This window comes from Misgurnus anguillicaudatus, chromosome 4, assembly GCF_027580225.2.
Source record: "Misgurnus anguillicaudatus chromosome 4, ASM2758022v2, whole genome shotgun sequence".
In the NCBI taxonomy this organism is placed as follows: Eukaryota; Metazoa; Chordata; class Actinopteri; order Cypriniformes; family Cobitidae; genus Misgurnus; species Misgurnus anguillicaudatus.
The window spans coordinates 15,749,282-15,771,188 of NC_073340.2; the positions used below are offsets into that span (position 1 = coordinate 15,749,282).

The 21,907-nt window shown below is 38.2% G+C and overlaps 1 protein-coding gene across 7 annotated transcripts in view; it reads left to right on the top strand.

Moving 5' to 3' along the window:
- arhgap23b (Rho GTPase activating protein 23b) overlaps window positions 1-21,907 on the top strand; it is a 52,604-nt gene that overhangs the window by 19,994 nt on the left and 10,703 nt on the right. For 2 of the 7 annotated variants that reach the window (XM_055175279.2, XM_055175278.2), the window contains exons 2-14: window positions 7,837-8,013; window positions 9,912-9,936; window positions 10,016-10,108; window positions 10,203-10,281; window positions 10,388-10,448; window positions 12,116-13,490; window positions 15,197-15,352; window positions 15,819-15,872; window positions 17,728-17,839; window positions 18,310-18,349; window positions 18,443-18,580; window positions 18,723-19,043; window positions 21,773-21,834. In XM_055175279.2, coding sequence (XP_055031254.2) covers window positions 7,837-8,013; window positions 9,912-9,936; window positions 10,016-10,108; window positions 10,203-10,281; window positions 10,388-10,448; window positions 12,116-13,490; window positions 15,197-15,352; window positions 15,819-15,872; window positions 17,728-17,839; window positions 18,310-18,349; window positions 18,443-18,580; window positions 18,723-19,043; window positions 21,773-21,834 — 2,693 coding nt within the window. Of the gene's footprint in view, window positions 1-2,474; window positions 2,709-7,836; window positions 8,014-9,911; window positions 9,937-10,015; window positions 10,109-10,202; window positions 10,282-10,387; window positions 10,449-12,106; window positions 13,491-15,196; window positions 15,353-15,818; window positions 15,873-17,727; window positions 17,840-18,309; window positions 18,350-18,442; window positions 18,581-18,722; window positions 19,044-21,772; window positions 21,835-21,907 lie in introns of those variants that run through there. The other 5 variants (XM_055175281.2, XM_055175275.2, XM_073866768.1 and 2 more) reach the window with 5 other exon arrangements.

Genomic DNA, 21,907 nt, shown 5'->3' on the forward strand with positions numbered 1-21,907 from the left:
CCTGCAGACGATTGTCCAAGCCAACATTTGGACCTCTGCCTTTTCCTGTTGTGCTTTGTGTTTAACGTTGCCTTCCGCATGAAATGAAGCGAAACCATTCACACGTTAACACATGCAGTACTCCTAAAAACACATTTGACCTGGATTACCATAGTAACGCCTGCTTTCACTCATTTACGACATCGTTGCCTGGGTTGCGTATGTTTGGGGCGGGTCTATCAAAAGAGGGTCCAGATCCTATTAGGGTAGGGGCGTGTTTGTTTTGGTGATTTGAAAAATCAACAATGGTTACCAGAAATCGCTTACCCCACGTTTAATGAATAAATAAATAAATAAACAGGCATTGAATATTGATTATATTTAGTTATGTGAGATAATAAATGTTTATCTCTAAACACCACACACAGATATCAATACAAAATCAGTAATTTGTGTAATGGTTGGACTACGGTTTATACCATGGGTGTTTAACATGGGTCTGTGGTAGGGATGGGCAATATAAACGATATACAATATAAACGATAGAAAATTGGCATACGATAGAGATTTTAAATCTATTGCACTATCGCGATAATGCGTGTTGATGACACAATCTACCCGCGAACTTTAGAGTCACGAGCTGCAGCCGAATAAACATGGATGAAAGCGTCAGCGAAACAGAGGAACTCGTGAAAAAGACAGATGCAACATCTATTTTTTGGATTCAAGCCATAAGTTACATAAGTTAACTGCTGCTCCACGCGCGAAATTGGCATTATGGTCTAGTAATTGTGAAACATGCAGTATATATATTTTAAAAGTAGATCACCACACAAAAAAGTCTGGACACCCCGGCTGTAGAGTGAGTTCCAGCTAAGAGAGGTAACAAGACTAATCTGGCCATAACGGTTTACTTTTACTTACTTTTTTAGCAGTTTGGCTTTTGTAAGGGTCTATATAACCTGTTCTGAAACGAGTCTATTGAAATTATTATATCGCAATACCTATCGCTATCGCAAGAGGCTGCAATGTATAACGCAATATGGATTTTAGGCCATATCGCCCATCCCTAGTCTGTGGTCGTATTACTGGGGGTGCTCCACATATTGTTTGAATTTTTTTTAAAATAAAAATTAAAACTTAATTAAAATAAAGTTCTCACGTAAAAAAATATTCAGTAAATTGAAAATGTTATGTATGTAATATGTGACTGTGTACAAAAATATTATTTTAAAATCATAACAATCATACCAAAGTGTAAATCCAGTCTTACATGGGGATCCCTACTCCTCTCTTTCCATTTAGGGGTCCTTGACCTGAATAGATTGAAGACCACTGGTTTAAACCATTTAAACACCATTTGGTTGTATAAAAATTGTTTACTTGTTTACGTTGTATTTAGTGTATCTCTCTGACAGAATTACAGTGCCACATGTATACTACATCAATTTGGGTTGGCTTCAGTGGTTTCTTGTTTACGCAGAAATTTCTTGAGATGTGTTTGATTGACTTTTATTTTTAAAAAAGATCGGATAGGGAAAGCTCTGTGCTTTTGCTACTTTAGTAGGAATCCAGCAGTGATACCAGGTCTCTGAGTTTAAGTTGAGCTGACAGAGATGCCGGGCCGGTCAACCAGAGAGGGAGAGAGAGAAAGGGGTGGAGAGATGTGTGCCAGTGAGAGCCGCTTCATCACACCACCAGCAGCTGGGTTGGGAATAGAGTGGATCAGGAAAAAGAAGTGGAGAGATGGAATGAAAGAGTGATTGAAACCTAGTCGACTCGTCTGATTGGCAGAGTTCACACCGGGCTGACAGATATGAGGACTTTTGCTTGTGGAAAAAATGTCGGAACTCTTTGGACAGCAACTCATTAGCCAGAGAAGAAAAGCAAGCGGACACTGGAGGACTTTAAGAATTAATACCAAATCATATTAGTTTTGGATTAAAATGGATTGTTACCGTTTATAGCGGACCTGACCATATGTTTCATTGGAAATTACTGCCCAGCCATTTAAAGCTCACCATCCAGACACTGGCATTATTTATTTCTCAAAGGCTGCAGGCATACACAACATCCTACAGACCCGAGGGCAGATGGTTTAGTCCACTCTAGGATTGAATTTTAGGAGCCAAGAAAGAGAGGTTTGTACTGAATGGATAAAGCGGAGCAGTCCGACAGAACAAAAGTGGACTTTGTGAAGGAATATAGAAACAAATCCACCGGGCAACATGGTTGTGTTTTATGTTAGAAAACACTTTGTCAGGTACTTCTGCAAAATGAGTGAAGAGCTTATGATAAGCAAAGATGAAAGAAGACTAAATCCTTTCTGGAATTCTGTAATAAAATCTTGGAGAGACCACCATGAGGGTGTGAAAAGCCAAGAATGGCCATTTTAACCAGTTCAAGGTCATTGGAAATATAATTTGCATGTGCTTCTCTCTTGATGAGTAGGGGAAAACATCAAGCATTGAGTTTATGTTCGTATGACTTTTGGTGTACCTGATGGATGCTTGTGAATGTTCAGGCTGATTATGTGCTCAGTAAAACAGTACAAATCCAGGGTCCCAGCTCCATTGGGTAAGGAGTGGTGTTTTGAGGTGTCAGTGGGTGTGGACTGCAGCCATCCAGAGCCCAACTGCATATGGTTGGCGATTCTTAGGAGTGTGGATGTCTGTCATCATCTCACACAGATTCCTGAAACTAGCACAATGCATTGGGATTTAAAAAGGGTAAGAGGTGATTCACACCATCGATGCTGATGCAATGGATATTAAACTGCATTACATCAACATTAAATGATTTGGTGCTTGTATGTACACATGCAGCTCTTTAATCCTCATGTCACACAAAACTCATACTCCTACTCCTTTGGTTATGTGTTGTGTCACCTTGTAAGTATGTGTCTCTGATTGGTGTTTTTAGCCCAGGCTGCTTCCACATTTGCTTTCAGACTTTGTGTTTTGATGTGCTGTAGTTGCGTCTACATGCAACTACTGGGGCTTACGTAAGGAGAGCTTTCTAAGGAGCTGAAGTCCAGTGGAGAGGAACAGATTCAGAGTGGCTCCCAATGCCTGCAGTAAACATTTGTGTGTGTTTGGTGTGTAGGAGTGACTCACTGTATGGACGATTTCTTGCAATGTGTGTTTCCATTCCTATTAACCTATATGCACAACCAAAACACTGAATGTGGACCAAATAACTGGCGGGTGAACTTCCTGTATATCTGAAGTGTTATCTGATTGGTTTTTGATGATTCCCTGATAAGCAGGTGAGAAATACGTCAGATGCCTGAAGGCTGTAGGGGTTTCATTCTGAACTAATGTTCGTGCCTGTCTGGTCAAGTTGGCTTTGTCAGAGGTGATACCCATTTTAAAAACAAACATTTGAACATTATCACTCTTTTAAAAGGATAGTGTGCACTGGAATGTCAATGTAGGCTAACACTTATGTGTGTATCATCACCAGCGTGTGACATGCTGGTTCAGGAATGCAGTAACGAAATCTTGTCATTTCGAAAGCAATCAATTCCATCAATCCTTTGCTTTTTAGTCACTTTATTTCTCATTCCTTATCTTGATGTCTTCCTTCCTATTCTGTTCTTTCTGTGTTATCAATTGTCATTGTAACATGTCTCAATGTGCACTAGCCATACCAACAATTCCTGTTTGTTCTTCTCATTTTCTTCCAGATCCCTACTGGAAAATCCAGCTAAGACCAGCTTGGTTTTAGCTGGTTTTACTGGTGTAGCAAGCTGGTCTAGGTGTGTTTTGGTCACTGTTTAAGCTTTGACAGGTTGGGAGGACCAGCTTAAACCAGCTACCGCCACCTTAAATCAGCTAAAACCTTATGCTGGTCTTTGCTGGATTTTTCTGTAGGGTAGATACTTATTCTATTTTTATCATCTCTTAAAGCGCACATAACACACGCTGTTTCTGCATTTCTGATGTTAATCTGGAGTACCTATAGAGTAGTATTACATCCTTTATATCTCCAAAGAGTGTTTCGTTTAATCAGATTTATAAATGAAAGATTAGCTTTACTGATTCGTTCCGATAACATACGAAAAAATGAAGAAGGAGGAGTTACTACCACGGGAGGAGCGAGTACAAGTCATGCAACACTATATAACACTGTTTAACTTATGATTCACTACATGTTCATGTCATTTATATAATATGCACGCGCCTATTTCCAACATAAGACAGAAGTCTTATTTACCGCATGCAACTCTTGACCCGGTTGAGAAATCCAGCATTAAACAAACACACACGCAAAACTCCACTGCTACCCCGGATAATAAACTATATCCATTGTTTCCATAAGGCTGGCTTTCTTCTCCTTACACCCAAAAACACACTTCTTCTTTCGTGCCATTGTTGAGTTTTGAAATTAAACAAAGCTGTCGCGTGATGTGATTTTTGTACGTTTTAGCGTCTCCCGCTGATTGACGGGTGGGCGGTGTTTTCCGGGGGAAGTGCCCATAAAAATAAGTGATATGTATAGAAACCCCTGAAACGTCAGCTGGACCCTTAATCGAAAAAACTTTCCAAAACTTGTACAAACCCTGGCGAAGTGCATTCGGCACAGAAATACTCTAAAACACGCCCAACTGTTTTTTTGACACTTTGCTTACATTTAGCATGAGGAAACAACTCTATAACTCTGTTAATAAGTCAGAATGCATGAAATACCATTAAATCACCCCTTTCATTTGCCTGATTATTTTATTTAGATACATATCAAGGTCAGAGTGTGTCCATTTGTGAAAGGCCTGGGTATACTGCACATTCCATATTTGACCCCGTCTCGCGCACAACGTCTGCACATTTTCCAATATAACAACATGAAACATCAGATATATTCTTACAAAGTCTGCACTGAGCTGCTAGCCTGGGAAACCCCAGACAACTTCCGGGAAATTTAGATTTGCTCTGCAAGTAAGTCTGGCAAAGAGGCCATTCAAGTCCATTTCTAATTCGTCGAAATCGCGGCACCAATCAGAAACGTTGTGGCGGGCTTTACACGATGACGTCAGCGCAGCGATGGTGAAGCAGATTTGTACATTACTAAGATGGATGCCGCCGTGGAACATCACTCATTCAAATCAGCTATTGTGTCTGTTGTAAGCGATTTAAACTTTTCCTTTTCTTTAAAACCCGAACAAAGAACAACACTCAAAGCCTTCATATCTAAAAAAGATGTTATCGCTGTCTTACCGACTGGATTCGGCAAAAGTCTAATATAGCTCTGCATACGTCATCTCCTTCATCGCTCTGATTGGTTTTAGGTCTATCCAATTGCGCCCAGAGGCATTTGAGCGACGTCATGTCCGTTAGTGACGCCCCTTTGGAAATGATTTGTTTATGAAGCTTTGCCAAACCATAACTCAGTTACTACTGAGAATGGTCTGGTTTTTACCAGGCTACTAAGCTGCATCATTTACAGGACAGTCGCCAATTTAGGATAAAAAAAGTTGCAGATCCACCATTGCAAACAAAGTTTAGAACAAACAAGAAAACAAAGAACAAGAATCAAACATTATAGAACATATGATTTTTAGCCTTCTGTTAAGGCTAAAAAGAAGAAGAGGAAAATAACAGAAAGAAAAAAGACGATGGTGTGTGCGACCACTGTGGACTCTCTAGTCTCAACTCACATGCGGTCTCCAATACTGGGCTGCTCACAGACGGGGTGTCTGTGCGGACGACCATGGACCCTCCTAATGACGAAATTTATGTACACGAACGTGGACGGCCAAAGTATACTTTGGGCTAAAGGCCTGAGAGACAGAATAGACCGATAGGGGCAATTCAATGCAAATGTCAACCTTATCATGAAAAGTGTTTAAAATGGGTTTTTTACCCAAAAAGTTTTTACATTTTTTTTATCGCAGATGTCAATATTTGCTGGTTTACAAACCCATGCAAGAGCTTTTTGAAATTTGATTCTTACCGTTTTGGAATCACGTTCAGCTGATCTCCGGGTCTGGTGCTACCACTTTTAGCATAGCTTAGCACAATTCACTGAATCTAATTGGATCATATTAGTGATATTACGCACTGCCCGAAAATAGTCCCCTTGGTTACTTTCAGTAGCAGGGGACTATTTTCGGGCAGTGCATAATATCACTACGCCTGCTGCAGCCATGTTACATCAGCAAAGTCCTTGAATATTACACCAGTTTGAGAGTATAGTTCCTAGCATATCTGCCTAGAAAATCACAACTTTTAATTTTCCGTCGATCTTAGTACATGATGTAACTACAGAAGAGTCAAGTTTTAAATAGAAAAAATATCAAAACTCTTTGGTTATTTTTTAGTGCGATGCTAATGGTCTAATCAGATTCAATGGATTGTGCTAAGCTATGCTAAAAGTGCTAGCAACAGACCCGGAGATCAGGATGGATTCCAAAACGTTAAGAATCAAATGTTTAATAGGGGAGCTGGAAAATGAGAATATTTTCAAAAAAAAGTGGAGTGTCCCTTTTAAGTTTTCCATAGTTTTCCATAGTTTGTCAAGTCCATAATGGAGAAATGTCATATCCTTAACTTAAATGCGTACATAAAAACTAACGTTAAAAAAATTATTTATTCTTTGAAGAGCCGTCCGTTCTCTATAATTACAAAGCGTGTTGTCTCCCAAAAACTAGTCATTTTTTGTCACATGCATGTTTCCCTCATCTAAAATAGGAAACATGAGTATAAGCAGATTTTTTCTGATATATGGACTCTATCATCAGGGGTTTAGGAAAATATAAACATATGGTTCGATATATTGGCAATGAATGCATTCTCTGAGAATTTATATTTGCAAATATCACATCCATAACGCTGGAAATGCTCATATAGTCAACAGAGCTTTGACAAACTTCAGAGAAACCGGGGCAGGAATTGTTGCCTTAGAGAAAGAACAACCATGCTTGAGTCAAGGAAGTGATACGTACGATTTCTGGTAATTTTCGAAAGGTTTATTAATGCAATTTGTATTAAAGATCCCTGTCTGTATGAGCTGTACCAGCCAGGAGTATAAAGGATTCCCTTAATGGCCAGTTAAGGGAGGTACTGCGCTTCCTGGTTCAAAGTTTCCACTTCCTGTTGTTGTTTTCCGGCAATGAAGCACCGCCTGGTGTGTTAGGTGATGGAATGCAAGGGTGAGGTCTTGTGGACTAAAGAGGAAGGGGAAGTGGGTGGACAGAGGGGTAAAATGGTGGCAACACCGGAGTAGCAGGCCTTCTTTGATGGTTACTAAAGGAAGTTCAGACTAAATATTTGAGGTCAATGAACTTGACTGAACCTGAATTATTTAAATAATTTCTTATAAATGCCACATGTTTTTTTTTTGTATATGTCACTAAATCTATCTGCTATTTGACCGGGAGCCAAACGTGACCTTTACTCACTTTATTTGCATTATGGGTTAGTCTAAAGTGTGTGCCTTGCTGCAAGGCCCATCTGCTCCAGTTTTCCTACAAAGGGATCTACTGTATTTATTTTTTGCCTCTTGCATTGTTGTTAAGTCCCATGTGGCGGTTTATTTTAGCTTCTATGTTTAAAATAGACATTCCTCAAACATTCCTCACTACCCTGATTGAGAGTGTGTGTCCTTAAGGTGTGGGAGGAGTTTACCGAATTTACCATTGTTTGTAATTTAACACCCCCCCCCCACACACACTGTTAATTCCTTTGTTAAAAAGTATTTTATGGTGAGCGGGAACATGTCACCTTCACTGACTCATCCACAGACAGACCCATTACATCTTTAATACACCGGAATGCATGACACGCTGTCTTAACTTTCTGAGAATTTGCTTTGTGGATGTTTGTATCAGTTGTCTCATATTACTTTTGTTTTTTACAGGCTAAAGGCCATAAAGATGGAGGATCCGGTCAGAACCCTCGAACCCTTACAGGGGAGGGCGTGGCCTGGAAAGGACCCCGTACAGTGGTGCTGCATAAGAACTCTCAGGGTTTCGGTTTCACGCTACGGCACTTCATCGTCTATCCACCGGATTCTGCCCTCCATACTAATCTGAAGGTAACAGGATCAACAACCTGCCCTACTCAACAGTTGCCCTGATGAAACATGACAATTAGACATAATAACACATCATACTGTACACCACTTTGTGTGTACAGAGCTCTGCTTTGTGTTACTTTAATATAAGTAGCGTAATGGCAAAAACTTGTCACATCTGGTAAGGACATGGTCTTGGTCTTCTGTTGAACTCTGACTTTGTCTACAACACAATAATGACTTAAATCTTTCAGACACATATGCTTAGTACACAGGTCATACAGGGCACTGATATGATCTGCTTAAAAGCTTATTTGTGACAGCGCGACAGAGACTTTACCCTTGTTTACCCCATAAGCCGTGTCCCCATCGCCTCTAAATTTCCCTGGAGCCATGTCGCGCCTCTCGGGTCCCATGCTCAGTGTCAAAGAGAGGGTTAGGACAGACAGGCGCTTGCATCTCTTGGGCTGTAAAGCTCTTTGCTTTTGTCTGCGTGTGTTAGGAATGAGCCATGTCAGCGAAGCCACAATGTGTGAACACATCTAACTACAGGGCAATACACTCAGCTTTATGTATTATGCATATATATTTATGCATTGTGTACTGTAAGTTACATGAGGTACATATGTATTTACCTTGGCATGTTTGCATGTAATCCTGAGTTTTAAACCCTTATCTACCGTGGCCTGGAAGGGCAAAAAAACAATGGTACAATGGTAAAATTACAATGGTAAATTACTTATTTACAAGATTAAAAACAAATGTACAAGTTTTTTAAACAAATTTACACGTTTTTTTAACAAATTTACACATTTTTTAACAAATGTACAAGTGTTTAAACAAATTTACAATGAGTGAATAACTTTACAAGTGTTTAAACAAATTTACAATGATTAACAAATGTACAAGTTTTTTAACAAATTTACATTTGTAGACGCGTTAATAGGATGGCTCGGCTGCGTGACATCAGCGTATTGTACCTACCCTTTCCGTAAAAAACTTAAATTTGTTTTAAAACTTGTAATTTTGTTTGCTCATTGTAAATTTGTTTAAACACTTGTAAATTTGTTAAAAAACTTGTAAATTTGTTCACTCATTGTAAATTTGTTTAAACACTTGTAAATGTATTCACTCATTGTAAATTTGTTAAAAAACGTATTTTGTTCGCTCATTGTAAATTTGTTTAAACACTGGCAAATTTGTTAAAAATGTTTACATTTTGTTAAAAAACTTGTACATTTATTCACTCATTGTAAATTTGTTAAAAAACTTGTACATTTGTTAAAAAAAACTTGTACATTTGTTTTTAATCTTGTAAATTTGTTTTTAATCTTGTAAATAAGTAATTTACCATTATAGCTGTTTTTGCACTTCCAGGCCACCGTACTTATCCTACAGACATCAATGATAACTTTAAAGCCCTGTGGATGCGATTACATTTTTAAGTCATACTTGTGAATTGTGCACTGTAAAAAAAACTTTGCTGGCTTAAAATTTTTTGTTGAATCAACTCAGATTTACAAGTCATGTCAACAGAAATTAGTTGTCACAACTTATAAAATATAGTTGAGAAAAGTCAACTTAAATTTATAAGTTATAACAACTTACCTGTAGTTATAACAACTCATCTCTAGTCAAGATAAATAATAGTAAGTTGAAATGACTTGTAAATCTGAGTTGATTCAACAAAAAATTTTAAGGCAGCAAAGTATTTTTTACAGTGTGTGTATTTTTGGATTAAAAACAGGCAAACATTTTTTATTAACTATGTGTTATTTAACAAAATGATTGTCTATGGTGCCCAACATCATAAAGACTAACAACCAACAGCATTGAATTTGTAAATACTCCCCCTAGTGGTATTAAGGCTATATTACAATGCAACAAAAACTGACCTGAGGCATTCCTTCTCTTTTTAGGATGAGGAAAATGGCAATGGCAAAGGTAGGTTGATCTCAGCTTTTGTAATATTACTCTTTATATTTGAGTTGTGTTCTGTATGATGGTTTATGCTCTTTTTTAGGAGGTCAAAAGTCTCGCCTGGAGCCGATGGACACCATATTCGTTAAGAACGTGAAAGAAAACGGTCCAGCCCATCTGGCAGGCCTATGCACAGGTACATGATTTGCTCATATTTAAAGGTTATGTGTCCTTTGTGTATTCACATATCTTAAACTATATCCTACTAAATCCTCTGCATTTGTGATTAGGGGACCGGCTGGTGAAGGTGAATGGAGAAAGTATACTGGGGAAAACATATTCTCAGGTCATAGCACTGATTCAGAACAGGTGAGATAAAAATGTCACGTTCTTTACCATTTTTGACAAATGGCAAAAGTGGACCGCTATCTGCTGTGAATTTGTGTGTTTCATGGCTTCATTTGTTTGTGTTCAGTGAGAATGTGCTGGAGTTGTCCATTATGCCAAAAGATGAGGATGTGATACAGTTGGTAAGTGTGAGTATGACCTTTCTTCTTTTCTTCGTACTTTTCTACACCTTTTCCCTAACACCCATGTGCACTACAATTCAAAAATTCAGAGTGACTTGACCGAAATGTTTTTCATGCTTTTAACCCCTTTGATCTGAAGGCATATGTCTCAATGTTTATTTGGGTATGTGACAGGAACAATGATTTAATTACAAAAATGTTATAAAAAAATTAAATACAGTAGATGACACATAATTGCTGCGTCTGAAACTGCCTACTTCCATACTATATAGTAGGTGAAAAGCAGTTCGTAGTATTCGAAAACAGTAGGCGAAAAGTACCTGGATGACCTACTACTTTCACCAAGATCCCGAAATGTTCTTTTGATGAACATTTTACTATCCCGTGAGCCCCTGGGAGAGAAGTTTTCCAACAAAGGAGGAGCAGGAGGAGATGTGTCGTTTTATTCAAAAATGTCTAAAATCTGTAACGCGGCTCTATTCAAATGCAAATACATATAATAAACAGCTGTCCCATTTGTTTAAATTGCGCTTGTTTAATGACGTATGTCACATGACATATCAAGATGGTTGATGTTGTACGTCTGAATTTTTTTATACTATCCATATTCGTACCATACAATACTTACTGTTTAAACGGTCATTGAGTAGGTACTTTATCTATTTCAGTATTAATATGGATATGTGGATAATAAAGAAAAAGTAGCCAATAAGACCCCAGAATAGAACATTTTCAGTACTGTTTAAAAATCATCTCAGGGTGAGATCTCACGAGGCTTCATGATGGCAAATGCCAAAAGAAATTCTTGGCAGGGGAAGACTACCGTATTTTTCGGACTATAAGCCTCACCGGAGTATAAGCCGCATCATTCAAAAATGCGTCATTAAGACGAAATAACATATATAAGTCGCAGTGCACTATACGTCGCGTTTATTTAGAAAATTATTTCACAAAATCCAAGCCGAAGAACAGACATTTAATCTGGAAAGGCAAGTTATTCAACTAAACAATAGCAGACAGAACAGCAGGCTGAATAGATGTCTGTACGTTAAAGTAATATTATCATTTAAACGATAAACCATAACATACAGAACTTACCTGGAAGGTTGAATAGTCTAAATTAACCGAACAAGCCAACTAGCGTGAAGTTCGCATACTCGTCATTCCGCATCACTGAATCCATTGAATTACATAAATAGAGAGCAGCATGTAGCGGACTCTTGCGGCTGTAGACGGTAATGTTGTCTCTTGCCACATAAATGTCAAAATTAATTCATATTGACTTACAAGGCACACATGACTATAAGACGCACCACCAGCCAAAATATAAAAAAATAAAACGTGGCTTATAGTCCGAAAAATACGGTACACGGAAGATGATATAATATAACATAGTTTTGATTTTTTTTTTTGTATTTTATTAGTCACAACAATAGTTACACTTCATAGTTTAGCGTTTACTGATATTTTAAAATGTGAAAAAAACGTTTGTTACTTAAGCTCAGACCTAAACTTTTGAACGGTAGTGTACATCCTTAAAAAACTAAATGTTCTGCTCTGATATGACTCTTAACATCATTGAAGCTTGTCTATTAATTCTGTATTTTTAATTCTTTAATCCATTTAGATTCCAATGTAAACCCCCTATTCTTTATTTGGTTCTTATACAGTTGGTGTATTCTCAAGATGCCTACTTGAGAGGAAATGAGCCATACACTGGAGAAGCCCAAAACCTTCCAGAACCTCCTTTAGTCTGCTTCCCAAACAGCAAACCCACCACTCCCCAGAATCACGGTCTTCCTGACAACCTGAACTGTAAACCCAATCCTCCTCTGGACAAACCCTCCTCTGGGATCACAGGACATTGCTCAGAGGGCTTAGGCACTCAGCGTGCATCCCCCAGCCATCATCGACTGACTCACCACCGCGCCCGCTCCTCATCTTCTGCAGGGATTACTGTGAACCCGCTAGACTTCCATTATACCAACCACAATGCGGCTATTGCTTCTGCCACACTTCCACACCCTCGGAAAGGGAGTCTTCCCCAAGCCCGTAGTGAACTTTGCCACCAGGCACTATCTGATTGGTACTACAGCCAAGCAGAGCGCCCGGGTTTTTCCATGTCCCATCAACACCGGAGCATTTCTCAAGACCGACTGTCTGAACTGGGAAGTTCTTATGGTGGGTGGCCACACAGCGCTTCTCACGACACCCTTTCTCTTCATTACAGCGCAGCCGAACACTCCCCGCATACAGATTTTTATGGGCTGGGTAGATGGGGTGCACCTGGGACTTCGGGACGTTCCTGCTCGGAGAATTTACTGGCCGCTTATGCTTCCTATGAGCATAGTTACGGCCGTTCGCTAGAAACTTTAGAAAAGGCTTCTGCTTTGATCTCGCCCCGTTATGAAAGAACTGCTCGGCCCCATCAAAGCACTCAGCCTACGAGGGCAGAGGAGCACCCTGGCCTGGCCAATCATCGTGCGGTTATTTCAACACTGCCATCCTCGGGGCGTATAGGACCTCAAATACAGCAAGCCGCTCCGATCAAACGTTTACCTGCACAGACTGTAGACGATCAGACGGTGGGCTATCGTAGCTACAGTCCCTCCTTCTGCCGAAAGGCCAGCCATCTTATGCAACAATCTCACTCCTTTAGGGATCCATCCTACACCGGACCTCACCTAAACTGGACCCCCACCCCTAAAACCAGCCCGCCGGAGAGTGCGCCATCCTCGGGGCGCGAGTCTTCTCTGTCACTGGTAGAACCCCAAGGCTCAACGAAAATGGGCACAGGGGTTGGCGGTTTTGTAGACGAGCCTGTTCAGGCACAGATTCAGGAGGTAGTGCTCAGACAAAAACCCCCTTCTGGCAGAAAGACCCCTCATGGGGTGCGACAGCCCCAATATGGTCTACCTTTGGATTCACCTGAATCTTTTACAGCAAGAACTCCTGCCTCACGGTCAGAAGACGCTGTGCACCAAAGTAATGGTGGTATTGCACCCTTGCCTGTGGAGCAGGACTCCCTGGCTGCCATACCCTTCATAGGTCGGTATAGATAATCTTGTATTAAATTTGCAAATATACTTTAGATTATATCATGTGTGGGTTTATTATTATCATCGGAAAGTGTTATTACTGTAAACAGTATTGGGTCTATTACTTAGAATGATGAAACGGATTGACCTTTAACTTAGTTTATATCAACGCTAACGGCATTGTAAATACTCGGACAGTGTTTACTGCACCATGCCACCGAATCTACAATGATATTGCAAAAGAAACTATGTTTTTAATTAGTATAATAAAACCAGTTATTACTGAAACATTTTGGGGTGGTTTCCCAGACAGGGATTAGCTTAAGCCAGGACTAGGCCTTGGTTTGATTAGGAAATATAGCTAGTTTTAACAAACATGCCTTACTTAAAAACATTACCTGTGTGCATTTTGAGGCAAAACAAAGGACACTGATGTATTTAAAGGAACAGTATGTAGGATTGTGGCTAAAATTCACAACATGACAACATAAACATCAATTGAGGGCTGCAACTCCACTTTTTAAATGACAATATCCTGGCCAGACCACTGTTGTCAGTGATACAAGTATTTGAAATGAAAATGATTTCTTAATGTCTAGTGACATATCAGGGTAATTTTATGATTAATTGATATAAATTTCTTACATACTGTTCCTTTAAAGATGTCAGTGCAAGTTGTTTTCAGTTTGGACAGCTCTTACATTTATTTTAGTCTAGGACTAGTCTAATCCCTGTCCGGGAAACCGCTCCTTTAAGTTTAAAAGATTGTCGACATGTTAAATGGACAAAGAACGTCATCCTTACTAAAATGTTTAATTTATAATTAACCCAATAAGACTAAATGTGACCCTGTCTATGAAATCCAGGTGGAATTAAGAGCATCAAAGTTTGATTTCACTCATTGACCTCATTGACAATGTGTCCTTACTCAGCCAGTATTAAAGATATTAAGGTTTATATATATTTTTACGTAGATGATTGTATGTAGAAAACCTTAAAGGGACTTTCCACTTTTTTTGAAAATATGCTAATTTTATGGCTCCCCTGGAGTTGAACATTTGATTCTTGCCGTTTTGGAACGGGTCTGGCGCTAGCACTTTTAGCATAGCTAAGCACAATCCATTGAATCTGATTAGACCATATTACGCAGTGCCCGAAAATAGTCCCCTGCTATTGAAAGTAACCAAGCGGACTATTTTCGGGCAGTGCGTTATATCACTACGCCTCCTGCAGCCATGTTGCATCAGCAAAGTCCTTGATTATTGCTCCAGAGTTAGAGTGTAGTTCCTAGCCATGTCTGCCTAGAGAGTCGCAGCTTTTAATTTTCCGTCTTGGTGCACAGTGTAACTACAAAAGAGTCAAGTTTTGAGTGGTAAGAATGTCGAGACTCTTTGGTTGTTTTTTGGCGCGATGCTAATAGTCTAATCAGATTCAATGGATTGTGCTAAGCTATGCTAAAAGTGCTAGCCTCAGACCCGGAGATCAGCTGAATGGATTTCAAAATGGTAAGAATCAAATGTTTAACTCTAGGGGAGCTGGAAGGTTGGCGTATTTTCAAAAAATGTGGAATGTCCCTTTAAATTACAAAAAATGACTTTAACTTTCACAGACTTGGTCACAAAATATGTCTGTTGAAGCAGCCTGGCGGCAGAGCACAATCCCAGCATCCTTCACTAAAACCTCCCTCGTCCTTCTAACTCTCACTTCCTCTAATAGATGAGCCCACCAGTCCCAGTGTAGACCTGTGTGCCCGCCATGTGCCAGCCTCCTCTGTGGTGTCCAGCAGCTTGTGCCAGGCGTCTGCCCACACCACCAGCCCCGTCTCTCCCATCCTGTCCTCCCCCCTTCCCAGCCTCCTCTACACAGACTGCAGTGAGTTCTCCCAACCTCCCTGCCAGTCCAAAATCCAAACTGTTTGTCTGAAAACCTTTTTTAAAAAATCATCTCAGTCTTATAATTGTCGCTTTTAGCACTCGTGCATGTTTTGGTATCATAGTTTTGATCTTTCTGCAAGGTGGCTGCCCACCCTGATTATCTCAATGCCACACTTATCATCTGTCTTATTCCTAATCGTTTATCCAAATCATAATCTGTCATATTTGTAAATGTCATTTGAACTTCGCTGTCTTTCATCATGTTTCTCATTTGTATCTTTCACACTTCCTGTCTTCTTGAGAACGCTGCATTATCTGATCTAACCCTCTCGCCTCAGTTTTAATTTGTCCACTTCTTTATTCATCTCCTTTAAATGTGTCGCTGTGTATCTGTCTTCTGTCTTTGCCACCCAGTGTCTCTAACATCCATCATTTTCTCTATTTCACATCTGTCATCAACACAGGCTCCAAATTTAACAGCTATCAAGTGAAATTTTTGCAAATATTACTAATGGCTGGTAAGTTTCCTACAAATTGCACAGCCTTTCAACCTACAGTTAGTAATTGAGGTGGCCCTATAGCAAGTTATGATCGTTTCTTCAACTATGGGCACGTTCTGTTTTTTTATATTCTCTTAAAACAGACTTTTACCCATGCATTAACATTTCCGTCACTGTCTTTTCCATCACATCTTAAATTATGTAAATTAAAAAACAGATTACAAAAATTTAAACAAAGTTTTTTAACAAAGTTAAAATATGAGATTAAATTAAACTTTGTCTTAACACAATTAAAACTGCAAATAAATATATGTAAGTACTAAATATGTTCACTTATTTCTTTCACACTTTTGTTTCTCGAATAAAGTAAAACACTTACTTTGGAAAATACTTTGCCAGGTGAATATTATTGTGGTGGAAATTACTGTAATAAAAAGCACACTGTACTGTACATGATAATAAAATAGTTAGTTTGTTTGTTTATTTAGCTTTGTTTATATTCTCATTGTTTTAACTATGCAATTATAGATGTTAATTACAAGTCTAAAACAAGGGTTAAACAGTAAAATCTATTCATCAACAGAATTTGAAAAGTAGCAAAAACTATGTATGACAATATAGTAAAAAGTACAAAACATTTAATTGTGACGTCGTATAAAAACAATAAAAATTGAAATCTGTTTTAATATAGTAAAAAGTACAAAACGTTTTGTCGTGACGTCATATAAAAGCAAAATAAAAATTGAAATCTGTTTAATATAGTAAAACGTACAAAACGTTTTGTTGTGACGTCATATAAAAACAAAATAAAAATTGAAATCTGTTTTAATATAGTTAAACGTACAAAAAGTTTTGTCGTGACGTCATATAAAAGCAAAATAAAAATTGAAATCTGTTTAATATAGTAAAACGTACAAAACGTTTTGTTGTGACGTCATATAAAAACAAAATAAAAATTGAAATCTGTTTTAATATAGTAAAAAGTACAAAACGTTTTGTTGTGATGTCATATAAAAACAAAATAAAAATTTAAATCTGTTTTAATATAGTAAAACGTACAAAATTTTGTTGTGACGTCATATAAAAACAAAATAAAAATTGAAATCTGTTTTAATATAGTAAAAAGGACAAAAACGTTTTGTTGTGACTTCAAATAAAAACTAAATAAAAATTGACATCTGTTTTAATATAGTAAAAAGTTCAAAACGTTTTGTCGTGACGTCATATAAAAACAAAATAAAAATTGAAATCTGTTTAATATAGTAAAACGTACAAAACGTTTTGTCGTGACGTCATATAAAAACAAAATAAAAGTTGAAATCTGTTTTAATATAGTTAAACGTACAAAACGTTTTGTCGAGACGTCATATAAAAACAAAATAAAAATTGAAATCTGTTTTAATATAGTAAAACGTACAAAACGTTTTGTCGTGACGTCATATAAAAACAAAATAAAAATTGAAATCTGTTTAATATAGTAAAACGTACAAAACGTTTTTGTCGTGACGTCATATAAAAACAAAATAAAAATTGACATCTGTTTTAATATAGTAAAACGTACAAAACGTTTTGTCGAGACGTCATATAAAAACAAAATAAAAATTGAAATCTGTTTTAATATAGTAAAAAGTACAAAACGTTTTGTCGTGACGTCATATAAAAACAAAATAAAAGTTGAAATCTGTTTTAATATTAATTAAACCCCGTGACAATTAAGTGCCTGAAAACGAAACACTCTTCCATCTTTCTTATATCATGCATATAATTCTTTCACATATGTGTTTGTCTTATCCATCGATGTCTTTTTATTCTGTTGTTTCTGTTTATTCTGTTGTATATTTTCTACCTCACTTTACTGTTTTATTTTCAACAGGCAATATCAAAAACAGCCGTCGCTCCTCTTACTTGCTTGCCATCACCACGGAGCGCTCCAAGTCATGTGACGAGGGCTTAAACACCTTCAGGGAGGAGGGGCGTGTTTTCTCGCGAGTATGATGGCTTTCACAGGGCAGTCAGAAATATCACAACATTGTAATCTAGTGCATCTTTGCATACCCAGGCACTTAATTTCATGGGTTTATAAATGGCATTTCTAGTAGATCTGCTCAGGGTTTATTTTAGCACAGCATCTGTTTGCGGGCACTTTTTTTGTTTCCCACTGCATGAACTGAAGTCACCTTATTTAGAAGAAAGATTACAGTATTAAAGGTATTAAAGGGATCTGTCTTCTGGAAATACATTCCTAAAACATTAATGACTCATACTGCACTCACTCATTTTGTCCAATCAGATGGTCTCCCACATACCACAAACTTCTGATCAGCATTTGCCAGTAGAAAACCGTGTTAATGGCTGTTAATGTAAAATATTGGTTGTTATAAAAATCATGTTTCGGGGTGTTTTTGTCAATGCAGACAAAAGTGTGTTGTTAACAGTGTTGTCTTCTCCTTAACAGGCGACTACCAAAAAGGGTCAAAAGCTTTTTCGCAGATGGGGTGAGTTCTGAACCCAACCTCAAACAGTAATTCATTATCAATGAAGTATCTGATATGTAATGGATCTGAGTGTCTCTTGTGTTTTTTAACCAGTCCCTGGAGAGTCTTCGAGTAGCGGAGGAAGCGCGAACTAAACGTCACTCAACCTCTGAACTAGGGAGATTCACTCTCAGTGACATCAAGAAAGACGGCTGGCTTCACTATAAACAGATACTTACAGAGAAAGGAAAGGTCTGACACTATAAATCATGTGACCTTGTTTTCCCTGCTGAAATGACCAGCATTGTTGGTCACCAATGTTTGCTTTTTAACTAGTCTAAGTAACTTCATCAGACAGGCTTGACCTCCGTACTTCTGTTTGCACTGTATGCAGAAAGTGGGTGGTGGCATGCGGCCATGGAAACGCGTCTTCTCTGTGCTGCGCTCCAATTCGCTCTTCCTCTACAAAGACAAAAGGGAGGCGGTGCTTCACGCAGCTGGGGCGGGAAGTCACGGAAACGGGCAGGCGGAGGACGAGCAGCCAATCAGCATTCGCGGCTGCTTGATTGACATTGCTTACAGCGAGACAAAGCGCAAGCACACCTTGCGGCTGACGACGCAGGACTTCTGCGAGTATCTTCTGCAGGCGGAGGACCGTGATGACATGCTGAGCTGGATCAGATACATCAGAGAGAACAGCAAAACTGACACTGAGGTTTGTTGAGAACTCGCTTAAAAAGAAAAATACAAGTACTGTTATGTTCTTGCTTCTATCCCTGGAACTTATATGCATATTTTCTGTATATAAAAGTAGCAGGAGTTCTCAAAATGGGGTCCGGGGACCCCTGGTAGTCCTTAAAGGATTAGTTCATTTTCTTAAAAAAGAAATCCAGATAATTTACTCACCACCATGTCATCCAAAATGTTGATGTCTTTCTTTGTTCAGTTGAGAAGAAATTATGTTTTTTGAGGAAAACATTCCAGGATTTTTCTCATTTTAATGGACTTTAATGGACCCCAACACTTAAAACTTAACTCAACACTTAACAGTTTTAATGCAGTTTAAAATTGCAGTTTTAACGGAGTTTCAAAGGACTCTAAGTGATCCCAAACTAGGCATAACAGCCTTATCTAGCGAAACGATTGTCATTTTTGACATGAAATGTTAAAAATATGCACTTTTAAACTACAACTTCTCGTCTTCCTCCGGTCCTGTGACACGCCAGCGCGACCTCACGCAATATGTCATCACGCCAAGAGGTCACGGAGGACGTATGCGTAAATACGCCCCAGTGTTTACAAGTGTGGAGAAAGAGGACCGTTCCGACGTTGTTGTATGTCAACTGATACTAATTAATGTCTTTGTGTCAGTTTATTGTTTAAAATCGTCCGCAAATGTGCGTTTCATGTATGTAACCCGTGACCTTTGGATGTCATTACACAATTATGTGAGGTCTTTCTGGCGCGTCACATGACCGGAGATAGACGAGAAGTTGTGGTTTAGAGGTGTATGTTTTTTGTTTTTCTTGCCGGAAGTGACAATCGTTTTGCTAGATAAGACCCTTATGCCTCATTTGAGATCACTTAGAGTCGTTGCAACTGCAATTTTAAACTGCATTAAAAGTGTTGGTGTCCATTAAAGTCCATTAAAATGAGAAAAATCCTGGAATGTTTTCCTCAAAAAACATAATTTCTTCTCGACTGAACAAAGAAAGACATCAACATTTTGGATGACATGGTGGTGAGTAAATTATCTGGATTTTTTTTAAAGAAAATTGACTAATCCTTTAACTCTATTCCCCACCAGCGTTTTTAAAATAAAGTTGCCAGCCAGCACCAGCATTTTTTATGATTTAGTTTAATGTTCTTCTTTAAATATATAAAAATACAATATATAAAATGAAAGAACAGACACTCTCCTTAAAAAAAACTCCTACCTTCATTTGTTGTCTTTTTATCATCTATGTGGGTTGGTTTCTTCAAAAATACCACATTTTGTGCAAAAATATGAGATTCCATTCATGTGAAGGACTTTTGTTAGAGAACAGATTCAGAACGATTTTGAAAACAAACACAGAGTTTGAACTGTTTTCTCTGGGAATATTTTGGGTTTTATAAGTTGGGTAAGAGCACCACCTGGTGGATAATAGCGGAAATACAGATTGTCAGGAAAAACTCGTCATTAGCAGGAAGCGTTTTCTCTTAATTGACAAGTTAACTCGTCATTGGCGGGGAAAGTGTTAATGCTTAGCCAGGAGGTTCATAAATAATTTTCTATAAGTTATATACTTTTGTTGTATTATTAAAGAAGAGGTTATGGGGACCATCTAAAAACCATGTCAGTCTTGCTACTGTTAATTTTATGAAAGCTTTTAAGATCATTTAAAAAGTATAACTGTTGAGTTCAAATGTAATTTGAACAAAACAACCCTCTTAAAAACACATACGGTGAATTAAATTATGATTCAGGAGAGAATGTGTGTTTGTTTATTACTATAAGAGTTAAGGTAAGAAAATGATTAGTAACTTTAGAATTTTAAAGGGCACCTATTATGCAAAATCCACGTTTACAAGGTGTTGGCATAATGTGTGTTTGCATTGTGTGATCACAACCACCCTACGATGAATAAAATCCACCGGCTCCTTGTTTTTCAATCCCCGTTAAACCAACGCAGTCTCAATAGACATGCTGTTTTGATTCTCTTATCAATGTGAGGTCACATTGATAAAGCCCCGCCCTTTTACAGTCCTGCATTACCATAGTTTCCACCCTCAGCGAGTTGTCCACTAGATACTAGTGTCTCAGACTGTATTAATCAGATCTATTTGAACTAAAATCACTCACTGTCTGTTTGTAAGGTAGGAGCTGTAGCTCATTTGCATTTAAAGGTACAGACATTAAAATAGTGCGTTTTGCTCCCATCCAAATAGGGACATTTTGGACATGCTTTAATAAATGATCTGTGGGGTACTTTGAGCTGAAACTTCACCAACGCATTCTTGGCACACCTGAGACTTATAATACATCTTGTAAAAAATAGATGCCATAATAGGTGCCCTTTAAGAAAGTCCTTGGACATTTTTCTCCCCTGTAAGGGGTCCCTGGCCGCAGAAAGTTTAAGAATGCCCGGTCTGAAACATTTTGGTCAATGCAAACTTTCCGTAAAACTTTAAAATGGCTGTTAAAAGATAAAAGATGATTATGTAATAAGTGGGTTTGACATACAGTTAACATATGCACATATATCACATAAATGAATGCTACTTTTTGGGCAGTGTCTGAATGTTCTGCAGTGTACAGTTGCCTAGCCTTTTTCAAAAACTTTTGTCAAATAAAGTCTTAATTATACTGGGGTCTTAACAGTATTTGCACCATTTTTGCAAATAAATAAATTTGAATTGTGTTTATCAAGTCTCAGATCTGTGTTCGGTGTCTTTTCACAGGAACTTGGTTTCTCCAGACAGGCTCTCATCAATAAAAAGCTAAATGACTATCGAAAACAGAGGTGATTTCTCCTTCTTACGCTTACTTTTTCATTATTCTGTCAACGATTATATCACAAGGGTGTGGTATTTGGC